Source organism: Dreissena polymorpha, chromosome 4 (genome assembly GCF_020536995.1).
Source record: "Dreissena polymorpha isolate Duluth1 chromosome 4, UMN_Dpol_1.0, whole genome shotgun sequence".
In the NCBI taxonomy this organism is placed as follows: Eukaryota; Metazoa; Mollusca; class Bivalvia; order Myida; family Dreissenidae; genus Dreissena; species Dreissena polymorpha.
The window spans coordinates 64,500,875-64,527,277 of record NC_068358.1 but is presented as its reverse complement, the minus strand read 5'-3'; the positions used below and the strand labels follow the sequence as shown (position 1 = coordinate 64,527,277).

Here is a 26,403-nt window from a genome sequence, read left to right as displayed (position 1 = left end):
CAAGTGTTCAACAATTTATTAAACTCAATTAATTGATTCTTGACGATCATGGCCCTCTTGTTACTTTGTTCAATCTGTGTTAATCTAAGACTACCAACAACTCATTTAAGGAAGGAGCGAAGTAAGCATCTTAAATTCCATAACACCAAGAGACAATATGATTTTCCTTAATTAATATTAATATATATACACCTGTAAGCTGTTTAATACAATTAATCAATTAAAATCTGTCCAAATGCTAAAACGACAATGGCTTAATGTATTCTTTCATTGAATACCTACAACTGATGTTTATTGCAGATCGTGGTCTGATCAGATGAGATGATTATCGATGAGAGAATGTGTTCAGTTAGGATTCCCACATAAACGATGAGGCATGATACTTAATAAATATGTCAATCTGTTTTCCGTCTTTCTAGGTCTTGAACTTTTGGCAAAGAACTGAGCATTTATTTGGTTGTTTATTGGTACTTATATGATATATGTGCTTTGAGTATTTACAAAGCAATTCTTTTTATTTTGCTGTAGTGTCTCAAGTTTATTTACATACTGTTAACACATGGTCACATTGAAATATTTGTCTTGCCTTATGCGTAACGATGTTTTAGAAGTTTTAGATGTGATATTTATTAATGATGCGTCATAGGTTTCGACATGTAGGTTTGCATAAGTGATGAACTGCCATTATTGAACTCGAAATAATTTACCATGTTTATCATGATTTCCTCTTGTGTTAAGCATACTGGTGAAGATTTTCATGAAATTAAAAAAGTACGTATTTTCGGTGTATTTACATTCTGTGTATAAAGCGTGTTTTATTTCACGAAGCGTTATTGATATCCCATAGAAATGAATATATCAAGTTGATACTGCATGAAAGAGGAGAAAAAAGTAAGTGTCGCGTTGGGAATGAAACTGAGAATTTAATCAAAGCGCTGTAGGCGCTGAAGGCCTGGGGCTAGGTTTAGTGTGACGTAAAATGCATTTACGATGTTTTGTCCGAATTTCTCCCTTTGTCCGAATTTATACGGATTGACCCTAGCGGTTGAGTGCAGAAGCTCAGAGACTGCAAGACAAGACAATAGTTGTGTATATACTACAATGAACATAGACGGTGGAGGACAACACGATAGTGGTTGTGGGAACGATAACCTTTTGTTCAACTCTACAGATCTGGTAGAGGTTCGTCTACATAGGCGGTGAAGATATACAACAACAACAACATGGTCGCAAAAACTGTTATTGTTGGCGTCAAATAAATCACTTTCAATAGCCTAAAAAAGCTTTTTTATTACATTATTAACAGATCAGGAAAACACTCATACTTCCTTTGTAATGTGTATACAAAAGAAAATCCACTTAAGCCAAAGTCTCACTTTTGCCGGTAGAGCCCCGGTCCATCCCGGTTTGCTAACGCCGGTCGACCGGCGAGGACCGGGATGATTCGTATAAATTTTTTAACGCAGTCACACTATTTCCCGGTGCCACCCCGGTTGAAGCCCGTCAACAGCCCGGCAGAGTCCCAGTCAACCCGGACTGGCTACGGTTTATCCAGGTGAAGCCCCGGCAGAGCCCCGGTTGTCGCCGGTAGTGCCCCGTTGAAAGCCGGCAGCGTCCCGGCACAGCCCCGGTTGTCGCCGGTAGTGCCCCGGTTGAGCCCCAGTGAAAGCCGGCAGAGCCCCGGTATACCGTAACTATGCCGTAACTCACCGTGTTTATACCGGCATCAGACCCCGGCAGAGCTACGGCAACGCCCCGGTTTTACTCCGGTCGTCGCCGGTAATGACCCGGCGGAGCCCCGGTGAATGCCAGTGGCGTTCCGGCAGAGCGCCTGTTTTTTTATATACCGTAGCTTTACCGGGACTCTAACGACATTCACCGGGGCGTTGCCGTAGCTCTGCCGGGGTCTGTATGGGCCCCGGTGGAGCTACGGTACCGTCCCGGTTGTTCCCGGTGCCGTCCCGATTGTTCCCGGTGCCGCGCCGGTCGTTGCCGTTCCTTCCCGGTGACTCCCGGTTCATCCCGGAGGTATTAAACATTTTAATACTTTCCCGGTGGAGCCCCGGTTTTCCCCGGTTCAACCAGGTTGTCCCCGATGGAGCCCCGGTTCGTCCCGGTAGAACCCCGGTTCATCCCGGTAGATCCCGGATCACGCATAGGGGCTCCGCCGGCATCATAGTGAGACTGGGCCTTTACCCTGATAAAGAACGGTGTACCGATTGTGTACGTTGTCTCACGTAGAACTTTTCGCGCTCGATTTGCGCGCTCGATTCGCGCAGTGAAATATCATATCCGGTAACTTCGTATATTTCCGAGAATGATCATGAATATTTGTTGTTGTTTTTTCCATTTTCTTTTTTCTTGAATGTCTCGTTAACGCAAAATAAAATAACAATATCTTAAAATATTTTTATAAATACCAAATGTAATGTCTTCAAAAATTGTATCAGAAAAAAAATCTTCTTACTGTGTTTCCGTAGACACTTGTATCTTTTCGGCCTAGACCGTCAAGTGAGGAACTTATTCTCGCATGAATATGCAAACAATATTAAAAACTATGTCGTAGCCAATGCTTAACAATTTTGCTTCAATAATATTTTTTACACGTTTTATGACACTGTCATGTTATATAGTGATGTTCTGTATTTACAAGGCGGGTAATTGAGATCTGCGAAGAACTTCTTTGATTGCGCATAAATTACCGCCAAGTGGTAAATCGGACTTTTTGGAATTCATTCATTCGTGGGTTTTCGCAGCCAGCCATTTCTGACTGTCTCAGAAATTTGTATCATTGCTATGGCCTTAGGGCTACGCCCCAGGCAAAAAACAAATGCCGAAAAAGAATGGAAACCCTTACTATTTTCGAAACATTCGTTTCAAGTCGTATAATACGAACAATCAATAGACGATGCACTGTGCTTAATTAGACATGGCTTTTATCTCTTCAGCAAAACAGAAAATATTGCCGCAATTTAATGTATTTTTTTTCAAAACACGTTCCTTTCCTGCCCCTCCATGCGTCAACTGCGATATCTTTGGAAAGAAAGAAATTATATGCATGCCATTCCACAAGCGATCACGTGATTTTGCTTTCCAAAGACCAAATATGACAAAATTAATAGTGTAATTATGTTAATGTGTGATTTTCTATTCTACTTGTATTTTATTTGTCAATTTTTTTATATTTTGCGATACTTTGTGCAATTCGTATTTTGCTGTTTACAGTAAACAACTCGAATGTTTTTATTTTATCAGGAAAACTGACGAACATTGTGCTAATTCGGCCAAAGATTTTGTTTTATAACAAAAAAACTATCTGAAACATTGCTATTCATGATTGAATTTGCGCAAATACACAGCACGGACTGAACACTACAAGCAACCCATCAGATAGTGTTTCCTCTTTTCAAATTAAATAATCACGGCAAGTTTATGTGCTTTTGTTTGATTTGTTTTCAATTAAGGATTTTATTATGTAATCTTCTTTGTATGCATTTAAATCGTCTTTTAACGACAATTGGTTTGCATTGACCGTTAAACGTTGCCATACAGCTTTATTAGTGTTTTACGTTCGTTGTCGTGCTCTATGTACTGGTAAATCTCATTCAATAGAAGACAAGCGGGTGAATCAGAATTTCTCTGACGATAACGTTTAGTGAGTTCCCAAATTCCTATTTGTATTGACGCTTATTTAACTAACAAGCACAGTTATGATTTGGCGATGTGTTTATGTTCTAAACATACAACCACATCCAGCATTTGCCATTTAGTATTGCTTATAACATTTTTTGTCTTCTGGAACATTAATCATGTGTCAGCATTTTGCACCTCGAAAATGAAACGGCTGGCATTTGCCGAGTTTGATTTTTTATCCTCAATAATCTGCATGCCGTCTTAATCAAGTAGTAACAAACAGGTATATGGACCTTGGCACTGCCATTAACCGTGCAAGTCATGCATATAGGTGTCTTAACTTCGAGATCGAGATAACACTTGAAATGAATCTTCGTGGATCTTGATTCAATTAATGTCAACCAATAATTTATTTGCGTTTGTTGTTCTAGCAGTGTCTAAATACCTTTTGTCAACCAATTATACATATATAAACTTGCAAATATGTAAAACATGCAAGAAGTGTACTTTTCGTGTACTTTAAGGTAAGTGCAAGGAATCTCCCTGTCCTAAACAGTAGTCATGGAAAACAAAAATGAGTGACATTTAATTAATAATCCTGATAATGAAAGTGCAGTCTACACATCTTTAGGCAAGCCTCACATATACGATGCAGGTAATGTGATCTACCTTAAGCCAGTGAGGTAAAAAACTGCAACTAAGCACAATGTCATAAACAACAGTTACAAACAGTGTTCCTTGTGTCGTAGGAAGAAAACTATCGATGTTCAAAGAAATAATTCACCTGTTTAAGAATTGTTGGAATAACGTTTACTATCACAGAAATGCAGTGTAAATGAAAAGTAAACAACACACAGGAACAAACGAGCAAACGATATCATAAAATAGCTTGCCTGTGTTCGAAAATAAAGAAACTTTAGGATATAATTAAACCAACATAGCTAGATAATTATGCATATTAACCTGATAAATGGTATTGTTTATTCATACATTAAAATATCATGCATGAATCGCGTGAGCACGTTAAAAGGAACCTTTAATTAAACGTGCAATAACATTCACACGTAATAACAATACGAGGATCTATAGTTTCAATCCAATCATGTTTTGTTAATACTTATTGTAAAAACTCGATGAAGTGAATGACATCCATAAAAGTATGGGTTGTATAAATTTCACTACTGTACCACACCCATTTAAAAAATGGCACAATATTATCTACAAGGCTTTCCCACGTCTCTTTTCGAACAAAATGCACTAAAGGTGTATTGTTCAATGAACTGCTAGAGATCTGTGAGTCTCATTATAGCATTTCTTATCAGATAACCATATTATAGCATTTTTTCATCTGTAGTTATCAACCACAATGTTGAGAGCATATAACTAAGAAAAATACAGGCATATTGTTCATATGTTTGCTAATGCAGAGACACTGTTTTGTTGGTAAAATATCTGTCCACTAAGACTTTCATGAGCAAGCCGGCAACTTTGATATTCGAGTATTGTAATATGTAACACCGTGCTTATTTGTAATGTAAAATGTTGCTTAAAGTACGTAATTTACATGTACGTACGACTTGACTTTGGGCTTGGAAACACATGGTAGCAAATCAAACAGTACTAACATGCTATTCAATCATTCAATGTTCTTGACCACCCATTCTACTATTGCTTTAGTAAACAAACAGTATAAGAAATTCGGTTGCATTCATCGGATGACTTTGTAAACAAGCGATACGCGATACATATTTCAATTGCATTATATTCAAAAGCTCGGGTTTGAACGTGATTTGTGCAATTATAATGGACTATGGCAAGCGGTTCGACGCATAATCCCAAGAAACTAGGTTTCTCATGAGAACCTAGGTTCTCAGAATGAGAACCTAGGTTCTCGCTTGAAGATTGCACAAGGATTCAAGAACCCAAGTTTTCAAATGAGAACCTAGGTTTTCATGAGAACCTAGGTTCTCATGAGAAACCTAGTTTCTTGCGGTTCGACGCATAATCCCAAGAAACTAGGTTTCTCATGAGAACCTAGATTCTCAGAATGAGAACCTAGGTTCTCGCTTGAAGATTGTACATTGCTTCAAGAACCCAAGTTTTCAAATGAGAACATAGGTTTTCATGAGAACCTAGGTTCTCATTTGAAAACCAAGATTCTCATGAGAACCTAGGTTCTCAGAATGAGAACCTAGGTTCTCGCTTGAAGATTGCACATGGCTTCAAGAACCCAAGTTTTCAAATGAGAATCTAGGTTTTCATGAGAACCTAGATTCTCATTTGAAAACCTAGGTTCTCATGAGAACCTAGGTTCTCATTCTGAGAACCTAAGTTCTCATGAGAAACCTAGTTTCTTGTGATTATGCGTCGAACCGCTTGCCATAATGGACAGTTTTAACGCGTTTAAACTTGCCGTTTATAACAAGATTATAATTTTGGAAAAGTTTTCCCACATGCATCATAAACGATCGCGTGCACAACATTTACTAAACTTTTAAATATTACAAAATACTTATTTTTGTACAGAATTCAATGCCCTTTGATTTGTTTAGATGTATAAAGTAATGATTTCTGCAACGTTTTGTTTGTTGTTGTTTCTTGTCAGGTTCGGTGTTTGATATGAACTGTAGCGAAACTATTACCGATGGATTTAGGTCATGGATGAACGCATTTGTCTAAATAAAACGTTGGTGTCAATTATGCATCAGTTCAGACATTCTGACCAAAATAATAAATACAGATGGTATCAATTGCAGCTCTGACATGTTGAGGCGCAGATCACGAACAAAATCAGTAATGCTCCTTGAAAAGCAATTATCTAAAATAACTGTCTGACTATTAACAACATACGCCACCTGTAACAGTCAATTCTCTATCACAAACGCCGAAATTTCGGCTTATTTTTTACGTACGGAACGATTATATTTTATACATCATCCCCAACACAATATAACAGCAATACAGACTACATATTTTGTTTTGAATTGTATTACATCAGCATAAATTTTGCAATGTTATTGATATGATAACAATTCAAATAGCTACAAAGTAATTTTAATGTAATAATATTTCCTATGTACGTCTCAACGCAATAGAAAACATTAATGATAAGGCCATTCACGTCACTTCATACAACAATCCTAACTATGAACTCAAAAAACTAAAAATATAGCTTTGCGCCTAATGATAAAGTAACTTACTGTGACATTTTGTCGAAGTTTATTTAGCTTTTTTGTTAACAAACTGTGTTTGCGGAGACAGATATGTGCAATGTATTTCTAGAACGCGTGTCCATGGCTTGTGGAGTAAAACCGGTAGTTCTAGTGTGTTAGAAACAATTAGATTGTTTTATTTACACCTCTTCGTTTTCAAAGAAAATGGTGCCTAAGTTATTTTATTAGGTGCTTCAAAAATCAAGTGGCAACATACTTTTATAGAAATAAGCAAGTAAACGACAAGTCTTAACATTAGTAAACAATTTAAAGCAATTAAAAAACAATACATTCTTATGTACCTTATATGTAATACCATTAACTCCGCAAAATACGCTTATTCAAAGGAAGAACACCCGCTAAGAAACGAATACAATACCATGTGAATTGGCGTAGGCGCATTAGCAGAACATGTTGTTCTACAGAGAAACACGTGTTTCTTCGATTCATGTATTACTTATTTCGCAATATATGTCACCGCCTTCGAAGCAGAGACACAGTAAAGAGTTTACAAGACTAATACTTCGTGGGAGAGGGCATACTACAATACCGGACTATTTAATTCTCACCGTATAAGGAGATGTTCAAAACAGCATAACATGTATGCATCATGCTCGTAACGTTTTCACTTTAGTATGCAATCTCACATCTCCTATACGATACTTTATTATGTAGCAACACATTTTATGTGAAATGTTTTGTTGTTATTTGCCTCACTAAAACGCACTATGCATTATGTGAAGGCAACCATGATATTCACCTGGGCGTGCCAACAGGCATTATATTATAATAAGCCCAACATTTTGTGAGCATAAAAAACACTTCACCTTAATTGATAATACATATTAGATAATCTACCTCCGTTTTTTGAGCCAAATACCTATTTTTGTTTGATAAATAAATAATTGATTCATGATTAAATACATTTTAATAAGAATAACAAATACAATAATTCTAAAATGTACGTTTGTGTTTGAAGAAGAATTGCAATTGTAGCGGCAGATTTTAGGTTAGAAAAAAGGAGAGAGAGTGACAATCTTATTATCATAAAAGCTTAATTTGCATAAGTGAATAACAACGTAAAATTACCGATGTAAAAATACGTAGGGTGAAATGTTTCAGTTACAAACCAATTAGATTATTATCGCAATTTCCATATGATTACCTCCACGCCGTAATCTATGTTTATACAATTGTCATGAACATTTGTTTCAATGGTATGTTGATCTGGTGTTTAAGGCACATACAACATTCTCCGGTTGCGTTTATCAAAGTGCGAATCACAGTAAATAAATACACATGTGGCATTACTTGCTTCAAGTCATAGTAAGATCACAGTACTTCAGCAGTAACAATAAGTATGTCTTGTGACTATATGTCTTGACTAGATTAGTCAACTGGCCATACGTGTGGTTTAATATCGCATTTTAAGAGGTTAAATTTCGCGTCTTCACATGGTTTAATTTTGCATTAAAACTTGATTAAATATTGCGAATTTAAAATACTTCCCTCCATTCTAAAGAAACTTTTTGTAAAAAGAAGACATGTACGAAAATACGTTATGAGGTGACAAAGCAACCGCTGCCGGCTTGCTCATGTTTAACAAATAATTTGCGAACAAAAAGTAGACTTCAAAGAACAAAGAAATAGCATATCAGGCGAAAAGTGGCCTTTAGATTAGAAAATGCAAAACAAACAAAAACTAATTGCTTATTTTCACAAGTTGGGAGTATACAGGGTAGGGTATTGTTTTCTCTCGACTTGTAAAAGTGTTTTCGTTTTGAATAATGACATGCTATAGTTTAAGCATGTTGAACCTAAGTATGTCCGTTATTGTTTTACAAAAGCATTTGCCAAGTTTCAATGACTCCATACTGAGGTCAAGGCATGCTTCAAGTGTTTGCATAAAATGTATAGTGTGCCGTATATTGAAATCAGTTAAATTCAACGTACGCTAGGTGGACCCTTGAACGCCATTTATTCAAAATCCAAGAAGCCCACCGAAGTCAGTATCTATTTGTCTTTGTTAAATCACTTTTCCTGAAGTTCTGATGAAATCGTTGACGATTCTAGCTATAATTGTAAATAAGGAATTTATTCTGAAAGCTGATATTTGCAATATGATATTAGTATTAAGGCATTTGAATTATGATAATAACATTATTATATTTCTTCATGATATTTGTGTTTTGATATTTGCCATATGCTATTTGCAGTATGATATATAAATAATTCTGTTTTCATTGTGCCTTTTACATATTTATTTATATTTCAAATCGAAGTTGTTTTGCATAGGATGAGGAACCTTCTATTCATATGAATCATACAACAGTTCGTATAATTCTGAACCCTGCCAAATCAATTGGTACATCATCATGTACTATACCTTTCTCAGTTTATATAGGCACGTTTATTCAATGAAACGTGGCAGCTCTGCATTATTTCTTTACAAAATTCTTCAATTGACATTTGTCTTGCAGTATGTGGCCAATTGCCTTATGCAGGTATGGCAGTACGTATTATAAATAACTATAACAACCTGGCATTTCACAATACATAGTTCTGACACTGACATAGAGCGCAGGTCCTAATAGTTAATATATATCTATATTTCGCATTCTAAATTTAACTATTTAATTTATAAAAAAACACCTGTTTTTTATATTATAAAAAATGATAGATTTGCGATATTTTCTAAGGTATAGCACACGGCACACTCCGAGCCAACTGTTTATCATTTTATGACAAGGCGTCTCGTGCACGTTATAATACTTCAAAACAACCGGAAAACAGCAACCACCCCTGGCAAGAATGTGCATGTGACAACAAACGTTAATAATGAATAAATACAGAAAAATAATTGTGTTTACTTGCAATAAATATTGGAGATGAAGTGGTCTGTGTATCGTCTTAAAGAACCAAACAGAACCAAATATGGATCACGCCTAGCAAATGCTTTGAATATCAAAGAAATATTTTTTTCTAAATGGATCGACTTTTTAAAAAGTAAATACATAATTTCAATTTTCAACCCATGGTCCCCGTCACATAAACTGAGTTTACACGCTCTAGCCCCTTGATTATGTGTATTGGCGAAACTTATTTAAGCAGGATAGTTTATTCAGAAATCGAATTTGACGATATGTCCTTACAACTTAAAGTAAAATTCGAGATCTGTTTGATATTTGTTTTTTTATTTCCTTTTATCACGCCTCAGTAAGTAGAGACTGTGTTTATTTTATTGAATTGTATTCTCTCTTATTTCTGTTTAATTATAATTGGAATATACCGGTTTAATGTTCCATTTAGAACAATTGGTTTCTGTGTTTAAGCATGTTTTGGGGCTGGTTAAAGCGGTTTGGCGAATGGTCAATTGCAATAAATATTGTCTGATTAGCCAGTACGGACTGCATATAAATTTAATCCAGTTTTCCTAGAACGCGGCTCATATTTACTTTGATCTTATAAGATGGGATTATTCCTCTTCTTTACGACATTGCTTGTAATACCATTGGTTCTGGGAAAACGGGATTTAATTCATGTGAATAAAGTGTTGCCCCAATCAGGGACTGCGCTTTCCGTCTTAACTTGATTTTCGAAAAGAAAATGCTTTCTGTAAACGACACATACCATAAAAGCGATATAAAGTGCTTTTTCACAGTTTTGCAAAATGGCACTTGAAAAATTCCCATATTAAAAATGATGTATGTATTAAATTCAAATGATCCAATGTTATCGTAATATATATTGCTACGAAATGTCCAAAGTTTCGAATCATGGAATTTAAAAAAAAAATAATTTCATACACAATTTGATATAGTTTCTATGTTATACATGTATGCATGTTTTATACATGTATGCACCTGTTTCTAATATAAGAAATTCTTCAAATGTGTAAAAGATTCCTTTTATCGTAAATTACATTTAAATTGTCAATTTAACGAATTCGTGAAATTTATTAGCGCTATACATCGTAATGCACTGTTTACATTAAAGGGGTCTTTCACAGATTTTGACATGTTTTGAAGTTTGTCATTAAATGCTTTATATTGATAAATGTTAACTTTTGATATGAAAAGCTCCAGTAAAAAATCAAGAATAAAATTTAAAAAAGAAAAAAAAGGTAACCCTTAGCAGGGCTCGAACCACTGACCCCTGGAATCCTGGAGTAAAAATTCTCCCACTTAGACCACTCGGCCACCCTTCCGGATAACATGTCATGTGTATTTCATGCTCCATATAACCAATCCTCGTAATTTCACGAAATATAACGACAACAACAGAACTCTCCAGCAACGCTTTATAATTTTCGTTTTTTTTTAATCGTCAAAGATGCATATAATGGCTATTTTAGAGTATGGTAAATGTTCAGTATTACTGTTTCCTCACAAATATCATAACTTAAACGAAAATTTGCGAATCTGAAACAACTTTTTTCAATTTTGTCAATTTACCCAAACGTGAAAAGGCCCCTTTAAGTTCACGATAAACTTATGTTGCGCAATCTTGCATGAAATACATGTTTTTTATTTTGTAATGACACTCATCCTTTGACAATAACATATACTGTTTCTTGGAATGTTTTATTTCGCAAAAGGATGTACTGTGTAGCGTACATGTCAACAACTCGTGTATAAGGTTGGGGGATCAATATATAAAAAATAAATTATAACAAAAAATGCTAACATAATACATTAAAATGAGTAGATAGTTAGTGAATATGAGAGTGATTCAGTGTATGAATTATATATTTATTAATGAATGTAAGTGAATTGTACATTAAGTGAGTGCATGGACGATTTAATTGATGGATGGATGAAAGAAGGATAGATGGACTGATGAAGGGATGGATAGATGGATGGATGGATGATTGACTGAATGAATGAACGAAAGAACGAACATATGAACGAAGCATTGAATGAACTTTAACCACGTAATATGTGAACGTATTCTTGTTACATAGCATTGTTACTTACCTGCGGCAATCCTTACAACGTAAGTTCCCATATCTGATTAACACCTGAGGAATACAGTTCACGGTGTACTGAGCTTCATAGCTTATATACCGGAGACATGGTCCACAATAGACTGGCAGCAGAAAACAGCTCGCTGTAAGTTGTGTACTTTTTTCATGTTTAGACTGGCAAACGGAACACGAATTTAAAATGCGTTAAACATGCTGCACCATATCTCATTACTGATGCAAAATATGCGTCTGTTAAATTTATAATGGTAATTGTTTATATAAATGTCCATTTTGTCTAGAAGCATATACTCAATTCCTTATTTCAAGTTCATGTTAGCTTTCTCAAAACATTGAATTGACACAAAGAGGGTCTAAGATAAGTATGCTATGTATTATGAAATATAAAGCGCATCTATGTTTTAATGAGTATTGAGTGCACCTATGTTTTAGTATAAAGCGTATGTAATTTTAATGTAAGTAAGCTTTTTAAACCAATGTATCACCAGCTGCCTAAAGGTTCAGTCTTCAATGATTTAATGTGTTTCTATTAAACGCATAGGACTGATGTTTATCTGAGCTCGTGGTTTGATCAGATAAGATTATTATCGATGAGTGAATGTGTTCAGATGGGTATCCCCCACCTAAGAAGAGGCAGGATACATAATAAATATGTCAATCTATTTTCCGTCTTTCTGGGTCTTGAACTGGCAAAAAACTATGCATCAATAAGGTTGTTTATTTGTAATTGTTTTAGTTATGTTCTGGAAACATTTACAACGCATTTCTTTTTATTTTGTTGTAGCCTCTCACAATTATTTACATTGTGCGTGCATATGACCACATTGAAATACTTGTTTTATCTTATGCGTACAGATGTTACCGATGTTTTAGATTTCATATAGGTAAATGATGATTCAGTGGTTCGACATTTTCGTTTGTTTAAGTCAAGAACTGCAGATTTCATATTACTCGAATTACAAACAATTTTATCCTTCTTACCTTTTGTGCATAGCTTATTGGTCAAGATGCTGTAAGGTAATTAAAAATGCGTGTTGTTTATTGTTTACATACATCCTCTGTATAAAGCGTTTTTTTTAGCTCAAGAAACATTTTTGAAATCCGATAACAATGAAACTTTAAGAATAAATACTGTATTGAAGGCAGGACAAAATTTGTGACGCGTTGGAAATGTATTTTGGGACTACTAAAAGTCGTGGTAAAATGGAAACCATTGAATAATATTATTGAAACTATACTTTAACATAGTTAATATCCGAAAGCGAATAATGGCGTTGTATAAATGTATACATTTGGGCCATACATACGTTATGTATAAAGGGCTAGACCTAAAGTTCTACCATTATCGGGGGATTTCTCTTGCCACAGTATTAACATTTAATGATTGTGACAGATATACATAAATGAAAATGATGTCTTCCACAATAAACAGTTGATAACATAAAAATAAAAATAATTATATTGATTCATTCGAGATATCATGATAATAGAACTATTACTAATAATAGTAGTTACCAATAATAAAAGAATCGTCATAATCATAATAAGCATAATGATGTTTGTATACGGTAAATGATATAAATAACGATTGTAAAAATCCTGTCAAGCTAAATGATAAATTGTTAACTAAGTCATGAATCACATTGTCGTAATAATAATTTTGTGAACTTTTTTAAAAATGAAGGTGTTGTTTTCATTTTTTAATGAGGGCTTACCATAAGAGAGCAGCTCACAATTCAATTCAGGGGATGAAATGATCATATCGCAGTAAAAAGAGCTATTCGCTGTAAACGGTAGGTAGGACTATTAAAAAAGTGATGCTCACCATTTTTAACATTATTTCCGCGCGCACATGGGGGAGTGTTTGTTGAATGATTATTAAATAAGTCCGCGTTTAGGTTACTGCAATTATTTCTCAACCGGGCATTTACAAGTGATGAATGTCTATCAGTGTGGCATATATTAGGGCTTGTCTTCGTGTAAATTAAATAATGCACGCGTAATGGCCGCATGTGGATGAAGTACATTTGATTAAGACATTTTAGTTCTTGAGAGTTTAACTTTTCGCATAACTCCGAGGATTTGCGACGCGGATGTTAGACTTGTATTTATATTATATGTTTGTTCCATTTTCCATCGCTGCCTTACGTCACACCAAGATGTTTGTGATTATCAACAAATGTTACGGGTGCATTACCAAACAACAATTTACGAAAAGGAATGTTATTTTGTGATGTAAATAAAAGTGCTTTTCTGGGGGGGGGGGACTAAATCAGCAAGCAATCGCTTGGCCCAAACATTAATTAGGCAAAGGTCATGGATTTTCATACCCTCGAAATTAGATAATGTAGATGCTGTACATAACAGTGAAGTATCGTCAATCAAAATTGTATACAAAATCATTAACGTAAATCAAGAAATACAACTGTCCTTATACTGTGCCTTGAGGGACACCGGCATACACTTCTAATGACTGAGACTTTACTGAGCTAACAAATACGTTTTGGCACGGTAAGACAGGTAACCATCTATCCAATGATGTGTATTTCCACTTATGTCATTTTGTTTAATTTTGAATTAATGATCGTAATGCCAAACTCGGTCTAAGGAATTGTTTATATCGCAGAATGTCATACAATTTAGTTTATTGTCGTCAATAGATCAAGATATTTGATCAAATATATCAACAAGTTGATTAAGTTGACTTTAATGCGCTCTTTAAAATCTCGATTGTTTGCAATAAATTAAATTTTGTGCAATAAAATGGTTAATAAGGGTCTATAAACAAAACGCTCCATAAGTTTTCCTCAAACGCTTAAAAAAGAGATTAGGCGATAGTTTCAAAGTCTGTTCGAGTCGCACTTTTGTAAAAAAGGCACACACAATTGCATTTTTCCATAATAAAGGAATTGTACAGTATTTTAATGATTTATAAAACAATAAGCAAAACAGTTTGAAATATACTTGCTAGTGTGCTTTAGAACAAGATGACTGATTGAGTCTTTACCAACTGCTTTGTTAGTTATTAAAATTTTGATCATATCCATTATTTCATTTTCAGTTATAGACACATTTTGTAATAAGACAAATGAAAAGAGAGTAGGGACGGGAAGAACTCCCGAAGATGTGTCTAAAGTTAAAATGAAAACAAAATGCGTGTGTAAGCACGTTGCTTTTTGTTCATCAGACGTATTTATAGTTTCGTTCCATTATTGTCGGCCGATTTAAGGGGCGGTATCACATCCATCAGAGTGTGAATGCGAGTGAATGAGATGTTTTAACGCCTTCGATTAGGTTTTGAAATTTCTCGATTTAAAGTCAATTTATGTAGTTTATATATTGTAGCTAAAGTGTTCCTTTGCATGTTTAATCATATGTTTGACTTTGTTACCAGCGTTTTTGAATTCAGCCTAGTTAGTTGCAGATGGTTGTGCTATAGCGGTAGCTTTAAGTCTGTCGCGTTGATAAGCAAATGTACGTATCATAGAATGTACGAAGGTTTAATATTAGGATGTTCATTAACTAGTTTAAATGGAATACATGATTTCGTCAGTTCTAAAAGTTTGTATGTGAATAAAGCAGTAGCATCATCTACACTTATATGTGTTTTATAATTCCAATTTTCGATGTTAAGTAAATTAAGTTAAGACGTTAAAAATCAGCTTGTTTATACAACAAGGCATGTCCCTACATATGTTAACTAATGACTGTAAGTACTTCAATATGCGCAGCCGTGGCATGGTGATCACTTACAGAAATATCAATTAATATAACCTCGCTGTTCAATACAGTTATAGGAGACAACGATGAGGCCAATTAACGTAGACATATAATTGCAACATCTTTTCGGTGAAAATCTGCGTTGAAACATCAAAACATCTTCGGCACAACATCATTTAGATAATTTTCCATGCAGCAGAAAATGTCAAAATTATACAGATTATTTATTATTTAATTCAGTTTGTTGCGTATTTACCTCAAGTTCAAATGCAAGACACTAAGTGCCTTGTAATCCGGTCAAGAATTTAACTGAACATCCCCTGATAAAATTAAAAGAAAAACGTAAAGCGTCAAGTAATGAGACATTTATTTTATTGACAAGCGGTCGAACAGTGAACCCTGAGAGTAAAGCGCGCAAGAGCCCGAATAAGTTAGGAAATAATAATGCAAATTCGCTTGTTGAACTCCACATGTAAACTAATTTTGTACAACAACAATTTTAACTTGAATTGAATACCCCTACCGTTATTTGGTATACAGCAATATCATTTACCCATTTGGTAAAAGATTATAACAAATACACAAATGACTAAATGGCAGTAAGGTGATACACATATTTAGTACATTTCGTGTAACTTCTTAGAATATGCTGGACAGGACTTATAATGTACATTAAACACTAAGGATAAGAAAAAGAGAAAGAAACATATTGCAGATGAGACAGCTTGATACTATAGGTTTAGTTAAACATGTAAGCCTGTTGTTCGTTTTTAATTAGCATAAGCAACAGTCTACAGCTTTTTAATTATAAATCACAATAATACAAGTGAAAGGATATTTGAACCGCCATTTCACTCATTCAATGTTTCATATAATTTCTCGAAAGCGAACCGTATAAAAGTATATAGTAAAAATGTGCATAGTCAGGCAAAGCTTAGAAAAAAAATATGGTTTCTTGGTTTGCATTAAAGAAAGCCTCATAATCTGACAGAAAAAAAATGATACAGGGCACTTACGGACATATCAATATTGTATGGTTCCAATGGAAAGACCAGGAAAAATGAAGAAGTGTATCAAGAGCACAATCCATTTGATTACTATCCGTTCAAGACAAAAAAAAACATAAATTAGTTAGATATTAGTTGTATTTAGCTATCCAAAGTTTCAATTGCGGAAATACACTGCGCAAGCCGAATACGCCTGACAATGTACGGATGATGCACTACGCTTAATGAGAAATGGTGGCCATTTCTTCATCATGCATAAGAGAAAATAGTTAAGCAAATACAACTCACAGTTGTTATAATAGCACTTACACCTTAGTGCTTCCTCACTCAGATGAATGGCGGTACATGCGTTATGTTTCGAAAGAAAGAAAGTAAATGCACGCTCATCTTAAATCGTTCCAATTACTTTCATTTTCCAAACACAAGATTATATATTTTTAAACATGTAATGACTTGCATTTGTCGATTGTGATGTTTACTTCTCAATAATGTGCATGTCGGATAAATTACATAGTTTCTAACAGGTATATATAACTTGGTACTGTCAATAACCGCGCAAGTCATGCATATAGGTAAGTGCCTTAACTTCGTTATCTAGTTCAGAGTTAAAATGCTTCTTAAGTGATGTTAATAAATTACTGTCAAAGATAAGTGTTTTTCAACCAATTATACATACACACACCTTGCAAATAGTATGTACAGCATTTACGAATCGTGTTTTCCTTGTAATGTACGGCAATTGAATGGATCTCTTGGTCCTAAACAGTTGTTCTTGAAACAAAAATGATTGAAATTACATTTACAATCTGGATGATGAAAGTGCTTGTTACACATCTTTACGCAAACCTCAAGCATACGATACCTGTATTGAGATATAGGTTAAACCAGTGAGGCAAAAAATCGCCAAGTAAGCACACTGTCATAAAACAACACTTACAAACGGTGTTACTCATTTCGTCGGAAGAAAACTGTTAAGGTTTAAAGAAATAGTTCACCTGTTAGAGAACAGTTGGAATGTCAGACAGGAATACGGAAAAGTATACCAAGCACCGGTTACTAATCACCGTATACGTATCACAGTAATGCAGTGTAAATGAAAAATCAACAACACACAGGAAGAATGTAGCAAACGATATTATAAAATAGATTGCCTGTGTTTGTTCCAAAATAAAGAGACTATATGAAATAATTTAGGCCGTAATAATGTGATAATAATTCTCAATAACATTATATAAATGGTATTGTTTATTCATACATAAAATATACTGCACTAATCGCGTGAGCACGTTAAAAGAAACCTGTAATAAAACGTGCAATAGCATATGTACGCAATATCAATACGATGATCTATAGTTTCAACCAATCATGTTTTGTTAATACCTATTGTAAAAGCTCGATAAAATGATTGACAATCGTAAAATTATTGGTTGTATAAATTGCACTTTTTTTCCACACCCATTTAAAAAAAAGCCAAAATATTATCTACTAGGCAAAGCCTTGCCCACGTCTCTTTTAGAACAAACGCTAAACACTAAAGGTGTATTGTTCAAGCTGTAGCTCTGCAAGTCTCATTATAGCATTTCTGATCGGATAAACATATTGTAGCATTTCAGGGCTCAACATTAACCTAAAATCCAACTTGACCTGCCGGGCAAGTGCTTAGAAAATCTACTTGCCCTGAATGTAAAGCCACTTGCCCAAACATGAAATATCAAATTAACTGTAAACCTCATATTTTTAAATAAAGATAAAAATGATACACCACAATACCTTTTTCTATTTTTGCACATTTAACAAAATGATTACAGCAATTGAAGTCTAAATTAAATGCTCTTTGTTCCTGTTTGCACTTTCCCGGGCGGACAACTAGATTATAAAATAACTTGCCCGGACCCAACTTTTACTTGCCATATTTTTGCTAATGGAGAGACTTTTTTGTTGGTAAAATATCTGTCCACTGACACTTTCTGTCAACTATGTTATTCGAGTATTGTAATATGTACATTTGTAATACCGTGCAACTTTGTTATGTAAAACTCTGTCTCTTCTACGTAAACTGTTGTAATTTGCATTTACTTCCGACTTAATATTGAGCTTGAAAACACTAGGGAGGAAATCAAACAGTACTATCATGCTTTACACTGATCATAAAATGTTCTAGTCAACACATTCTACTATTGCTTCAGTACACAAACAGTACAAGAAAGTGGTTTCTGAATAAATGCATTTACTCGATGAGTTGTTTCACCAGCGATGCGCAATACATATTTCAGTTGCGTTTCATTAAAATGCCAGGTTGCAACGTGCTTTGACCAAAGTTTATAAAGGATTGTTCGTTAGTTTGAACTAGCCGCTTTAAACACGCTTAAATTGAGCACAGTTTTCCCACAAACATCACCAACGATCTCGTTCAAAACAGTTACTTAACGTTTTAATGTTACACAATAGTTATTATTTTACAGAGTTCGATGCCTTTTGATCATTTAAATATGTCAAGTATTGATTTCTGCAATGTTTTTTTTTGCTGTTGTTGTTTCTTGTCAGACTCGGTGTTTGATATGAAATGTAACGAAGATATGAAAGGTGAAAAATTCTAACCGATGGATTTCGGTTATGGATGGACGCATCTGACTAAATAAAACATTGGTTTTCATTATGCATCGGTTCAGACATGTTGACCACAATAATAAATCCAGATGGTATCAATTGCAGGTCTGACATGTTAAGGCGAAGATCATGAACAAAATCAGTGATATGTCTTGAAAAGCAATTTTCTATAATAACTGTCTGACTATTAACAACACACGCCATTTGTAACAGTCAATTCTCTAACACAAATGTCGAAATTTCGTTTTATTTTTAACGTACATCTCGATTACATTTTATTGATCACCGCTTACACAATATAAAAGCAATACATACTTCATTTGTTTTTCAAAAGTGTTGCATCCGCATAAATTTTGCAATGTTATTGATGTGGATACAATGCAAAGAGCTACAAAGTTATTTCATGAAATCATGATTCCCAATGTACGTCCCAACACAATAGAAAACATTTATGATAAGGCAGTTCACGTCACGCCATACAACAATCCTAACTATGAATTAAAAAAACTAAAAAATGAAGCTATGCGCCTAATGATGAAGTAACTGGCTGTGACATTTTTCGAAGTTATTTAGCTTTTTTCTTAACAAACTGTGTTTGCGGAGAAAAATATGTGCACTGTGTTTCTAGAACGCGTGTCCAGGGTGTGTGTAGTAAAACCGGTAGTTCAGGTCTGTTATAAACAATTAGTTTGTTTTATTTGCACCTCTTCTTTTTCAAAGAAAATGATGCTCTTTATGCTTAAGTTATTTTATTTGGCGCTTCAATAATTAAAAAATAAATTCGCAACATACTTTAATAGAAATAAGCGAGTAAACAAAAGGTCTAAACATCTCAAAATTTAACGGAAATAAAAAGCCATTAACATTTCAATGTACCTTATATGTAATACCATAAAGTCCACAATATACGCCTATTTGAAGGAAGAACGCCCGCCAAGAAACAAAGACAAAACCATGTGTCTTGGCGAAGTCGCATTTGTAAAACATGTTGTTCTATAGAGAAACACGTGTTTTGTCAATTCGTGTATTACCCATTTTACAATATATGCCTTCACCTTCGAAGCAGAGACACAGTAAAGAGTTCTCAAGACTAACACTTCGTGGGGGAGGGCATACTACACAACCGTACTATTTAATTCTCACCGAATAAAGAGATGTTCAAAATATCAAAACATGTATGCATCCTGTTTGTAACATTTTCACTTTAGTCAGCAATCTCACATCTCCCAATCGAAACTCTATAATGTAGCACCACATTGCATATAAAGTGTTTTGTTGTTATTGGCCTCACTAACAAACGCACTATGCATCATTAAGTATGAAAGTATGTACATTGTCTGTATGTAGTTAAGCACAATATTCCCCTATGCGCGTCAACAAGCCCTATATTTTAATAAGCCCAATATGTTTGAGCATCACAAACACTCCCCTTACCTTTTTTACACATATACATTATTCTACCTCTTTCATTTCGAGCCAAGTACCTATTTCGATTGATAAGTAAATATTCGATGAATGATTAAATACATCTTAATAAGAACAATACATACAATCGATCTAAAATGTTCGTTTTTGTAGCAAAAGAATTGCAATAGAAGCGGCAAATTTTAGGTTTGAAAAAAAGAGGAGGAAGAGCTGCAATCTTACTACCATAAAAGCTTAATTTGGGAATAAAAACAAAAAATTAGCGATGTAAATAGGTAGGGGTAATATGTTTCAGTTACAAACCTATTGATTATTATCCCAATTTTCATATGACTACCTCCACGCCGTATTATAATTGAATGTGTCTTGCGAATATACATCTTGATTAGATTAGACAACAGACCATACGTGTGGTTTAATAGTGATTAAAAGAGCATTTAAAGAGGTTAAATATCGCGTCTTCACATGGTTTAATTTTGCAGTTAAACGTGATTTAATATTGCGACTTCAAAATACTTCCCTCCAATCTAAAGAAACCTTTTGTGACACGTAGACATACGAATGTACGTTAAGAGGTGACAAAGCAACCGCTGCAGGCTTGCTCATGTTTAACAAATAATTTGCGACCAAAATGTAGACTTCAAAGAACAAAGAAATAGCACATCCGACGCAAAGTGGCCTTTAGCTTAGAAAATGCAAAGGAAACGAAAAGCTATTGCTTATGATTACAAGTCGGGAGTATAAAATTTAGTGTATTGTTTTCTTTCGACGAGTATAATATGTTTTTTGCATAAAGACATGCTATAATTTTTGCATTTTGAACCAAAATATGTCAGGTATTGTTGTACAAACGAATTGGCCAAGTTTCAATGACTCGATATTGAGGTCAAGGCATGCTTCAAGTGTTTGCATACTATGTATAGTGTGCCGTATATTGAAAAACAGTTTGAATTCAACGAGCGCTAGGTAAACCGTTGAACGCCATTTATTCGAAATCCAAAACGCACACCGACGCCAGTACCTATTTGTCTTTGATAAATCACTTTTACTGAAGATTTGGGGAAATCGTTGACGACTCTAGCCATAATTGTAAATAGGGAATTTATATTGAAAGTTGATATTTGCATTATGATATTTGTATTAAGGCATTTGTATTATGATAATTACATAATTGTATTTCTTCATGATATTTGTATTTTGATATTTGCCATATGATATTTGCAGTATGATATTATGCTTTTTGCTTTAGGATATTAATATTTCAAATTTAAGTTTTTTTTGCATACGATGTGGAACCTTCTCTTTATATGAATAATACAACAGTCCGTATATTTCTGAGCCATGCCAAATCAGTCGGTACGTCATCATGTACTTTTTCTTCCTCAGATTGTAATGGCAAGATTGTTCAAGGAAATGTGGCAGCTCTGCATTTTGCTTAACAACATTCTTGAATTGGCATTTGTCTTGCAGTGTTTGGCCAATATTTTCACGAAGTATGGCGGTAAGTATTATAAATAACTGTAACAACCTGGCATTGTACAATACACAATTCTGACACTGACGCGGGTTCTTATAGTAAATATATATCCATATTTGGTATTTCGAATTTAACAATTTAATATATTTAAAAAAACTCACGTGTTTTTATTATAAATATGATACAATTGCAAAATTTCCTAACGTATAACACACGTTATGTAATATCTTGTTTTCCTTGCATTAGTTAGTTTGCGTATTTGATTTATTGTGTGTATATTCATTCGTTAAGTATAGTGTTAAAATGTTTTTAAAAAAAAGTTCTATCAGAATTACTTTTCAAACATTCGACTGAGCATGAAGTTTTTATGTATACAATGAAATATATTATGTCAGACTGTATTGGTCTATATATCCATATTTGGTATTTCGAATTTAACAATTTAATTTATTTAAAAAAACTCACGTGTTTTTATTATAAATATGATACAATTGCAAAATTTCCTAACGTATAACACACGTTATTTAATATCTTGTTTTCCTTTCATTAGTTAGTTTGCGTATTTGATTTATTGTGTGTATATTCATTCGTTAAGAATAGTGTTAAAATGTTTTCAAAAAAAAGTTCTATCAGAATTACTTTTCAAACATTCGACTGAGCATGAAGTTTTTCTGTATACAATGAAATATATTATGTCAGACTGTATTGGTCATCTTAACACTGTACGTGTCTTCCCATACGTCAGCTTGTTTCATTTATGCAGCTTCCCCAATTTTCGATATTATCTACGTGTAAGCAAGTTAGAGTAAATAATGAATGAATTGATTAACCAACCGGGATGAATTGTAATAATGATTAAGCACGTTATGTGTATCAATGATAAAATTGTGTCAAATGCTATTGGTTAATGTGTGAGGACCTATTTTTGTAATCGATCATCATTTAAACGGCTGCATTAACTCAATGCATTAAATTTCAAGTGTACGTGGCTAAGTTTGTAAAGTATTTTAAATACGCACGTTTAATGAGATTCAACTCTTAGCCAATAGTGCATTCATTTTTAACACATGAGAACGATACACTGTGATCAGACTTTATCAACATGTATGATACTGAAACATATGCGGTTTGTTTTCGATATACTTAGAATGATAATTAGTGTAAGTTACTCTGGGACAAACCATGTGAGGGCCCTAATGTTGTGAACATTAAACAAGCTATAACAGGACTTACATCTAAAGACGAAGTTTGTGGTGTCTTTAAAAAAAATCAATCGTTCAGCAAATCTAATAATTGGACGTACATTTTGAAACGTGATAATGCTAACGTAACGATAAAGATGCAGGGTGCGATATTTATGGTCTGCACATAAGAATGCAACGATGTATCACAATTGTCAGTGAGCCAGTGGATGCAACGATGCAACGATCTATCGCCATTGTCAGTGAGAAAGTGGATTATTCTTCTTCTTTACGACTTCTTTTGCTTATATGAAATTAGTATCGCTCTGGGAAAACGGGATTTATTGCATGTGAATAAAGTGTTGTCCCAATCAGGGACTGTGCTTTCCGTCGTAACTTGATTTTCGAAAAGAAAAAACTTTCTGTAAACGAAAAATACAATAAAAGCGGCAAGTGTCGTCACTGATTATCTTGTGCGGTCTAAGCGCCGCTAAAAAATATATCAGCTAATCAACATACATAGCTTTGACAGAGATATATCAAACACATCACTTTGTAAATAACTACGCAGATGTATAAATAAAATTCATATGACCAAGCGTTATCGTAATATATATTGCTATGAGATGTCCAAAGTTTCAAATCTCGGAAAAGTATGTTTTAATAATTTCATACTAAATTTAATATACATGGTATTTACTCTTTTTTTTATAGATTTATGGACTTGCTTCTTAGATACGAAATTCTTCATTTTTTTAACAATGCCTTTTAACGTAAATATTACTAAATAAACTCTTAGTTGTTAATTTAACGAATTCATTAAATTTATTAGCGCTCTACATCGTATTGTAACGTTTACATTAAGGTCATGATAACCTTATGCTGTGAAATATTGCATGAAATAAACATTTATTTCTATGAAATGACACTCATCCTTTGACAATAAACATACAATGTTTCTTGGAATGTTTTATTTCGAAAACGGATGTACCGTGTAGCATGTATGTCAACAACTCTTGTATACGGTTGGAGGGTCAATATATAAAAATAAAACAAATAAAAAATACTAACACACTACATTAAAATGAGCAGATAGTTAGTGAATATGAGAGTGGTTTAGTGTATGCATTATTTATCTATTAATGAATGTGTAGTGAATAAAATATTAAGTGAGTGCAAGGACGGACGGACTGAGTAATGGATGAATGAATTGATGGATGGATGGATGAATGAATGGATGGATGAATGGATGATTGACTGAATAAATTAATGAAACAATGAACTTTAACCACGTAATATTTGAACGTATTCTTGTAACCTAGCATTGTTACTCACCTGAGGCAATCAAAACAACGTAAGTTCCCATATCTGATTAACACCTGAGGAATACAGTTCACGGTGTACTGAGCTTCATAGCTTATATACCGGAGACATGGTCCACAATAGACTGGCAGCAGAAAAGAATTCGCTGAGAGTTGTGTACTTTTTTATGTTTTGACTGTTAAATGTACCACGAATTAAAAACGTATTAAACCTGTTACACCATATCTCATTACGGATGCAAAATATGCGTATGCGAAATAAATAATGTTATTTTTGTTTTATAAATTTCCATTTTTATAGAAGCATATACTCAATTCCTCAATTCAAGTTCATGTAAGCTTTCTTAAAACATTGCATTAACTCAAAGAGGGCCTAAGATACGTATGTTATTTTTTACAAAAAAGTATGCGCATCTATGTTTTAATAGGTATTGAGTTCACCTATGTTTTATGAAGTATGAAGCGCATGTATTTTTAATGAACTAAGCTTTTTAATCCAATGTATAAGGTTCAGTCTACAAAGATTTAATTTGTTTCTATTAAACGCATAGAACTGATGTTTATCTGAGCTCGTGGTTTGATCAGATAAGATTATTATCGATTAGTGACTGTGTTCAGTTGGGGTTCCCCCACCGAAAAAAGAGACAAGATACTTAATAAATACGTCAATGTATTTTCCGTATTTCTGGATCTCGATCTTTTGGCAAAGAACTATGCATTAAAAAGGTTGTTTATTTGTAATTGTTTTAGTTATGTTCTGGAAACATTTACAACGCATTTCTTTTTATTTTGTTGTAGCCTCTCACAATTATTTACATTTTGTGTGGACATGACCACATTGCAATACTTGTCTTATCTTATGCGTACAGATGTTACCGATGTTTTAGATTTCATATAGGTTAATGATGATTCAGTGGTTCGACAGTTTCGTTAAATTAAGTCAAGAACTGCAAAGATTATTTTTGAACTCGACTTTCAAAAAATGTTATTATGCTTACTGGTCAAGATGATTTAAGGTAATTAAAAATGCGTGTTGTTTATTGTTTACATACATCCTCTGTATAAAGCGTGTTTTGAGATCACGAAACATTTTTGAAATCCGATAACAATAAAACTTAAAGAATAATTACTGTATTAAAAGCAGGACAAAATCTGTGTCGCGTCGGAAATGTATTTTGGGACTACAAAAAGCTGTGGTAGAATTGAAACCATTGAATATTATCGAAACTTTGATTTTTTTTTCCAAAAGCAAATAATAACATTGCACACATATATACATTTGGGCCATACATTTGTAATGTAGAAAGGATTAGACCTAAAGTTTTACAACATAATCGGGGGATTTCCCTTAGCATAGCATTAACAGAGTATGATGGTCGCAGACATGCATAAATGAACACGATGTCGTTGTCACAATATACAGTTGATAACATAACACGCAATAATTATATTGAAGTATTCGGGATATGATGATAAAAATACTACTAATAATAATAGTGTAGCTAGTTACCAGTCATAAACAATCATCATAATCATAATAATCATAATGATGTTTGTATACGGTAAAGGATATTAATAACGATAGTATAAATTCTGTCCAGCTAAATGATAAAGTGTGTACTAAGTCACGAATCGTATTGTCGTAGTACTATATTTTTTAACTTTGTTAAAAATAAGGTGTTATTTTCATTATTCAACGAGTGCTAACCATAACAGAGCAGCTCACAAATCAGATGAAATGTTGTATCGCAGTAAAAGTGCTATTCGCTGTAAACGGTAGGAAGGATTATGAAAAAGGTAATGCTCACCATTTTTAACATCATTTCCGCGCGTAC

At 33.9% G+C, this 26,403-nt stretch overlaps 1 protein-coding gene across 7 annotated transcripts in view; it reads right to left on the bottom strand.

Moving 5' to 3' along the window:
• The window catches only part of LOC127876279 (xaa-Pro aminopeptidase 1-like), a 121,803-nt gene that overhangs the window by 25,227 nt on the left and 70,173 nt on the right, over window positions 1-26,403 (bottom strand). Inside the window, exon 1 of one of the 7 annotated variants that reach the window (XM_052421392.1) lies at window positions 24,582-24,655. The exons of the other annotated variants lie outside the window; for them this stretch is intronic. Coding sequence (XP_052277352.1) covers window positions 24,582-24,612 — 31 coding nt within the window. The 5' untranslated portion in view covers window positions 24,613-24,655. Of the gene's footprint in view, window positions 1-24,581; window positions 24,656-26,403 lie in introns of those variants that run through there. 7 annotated transcript variants of the gene reach the window in all.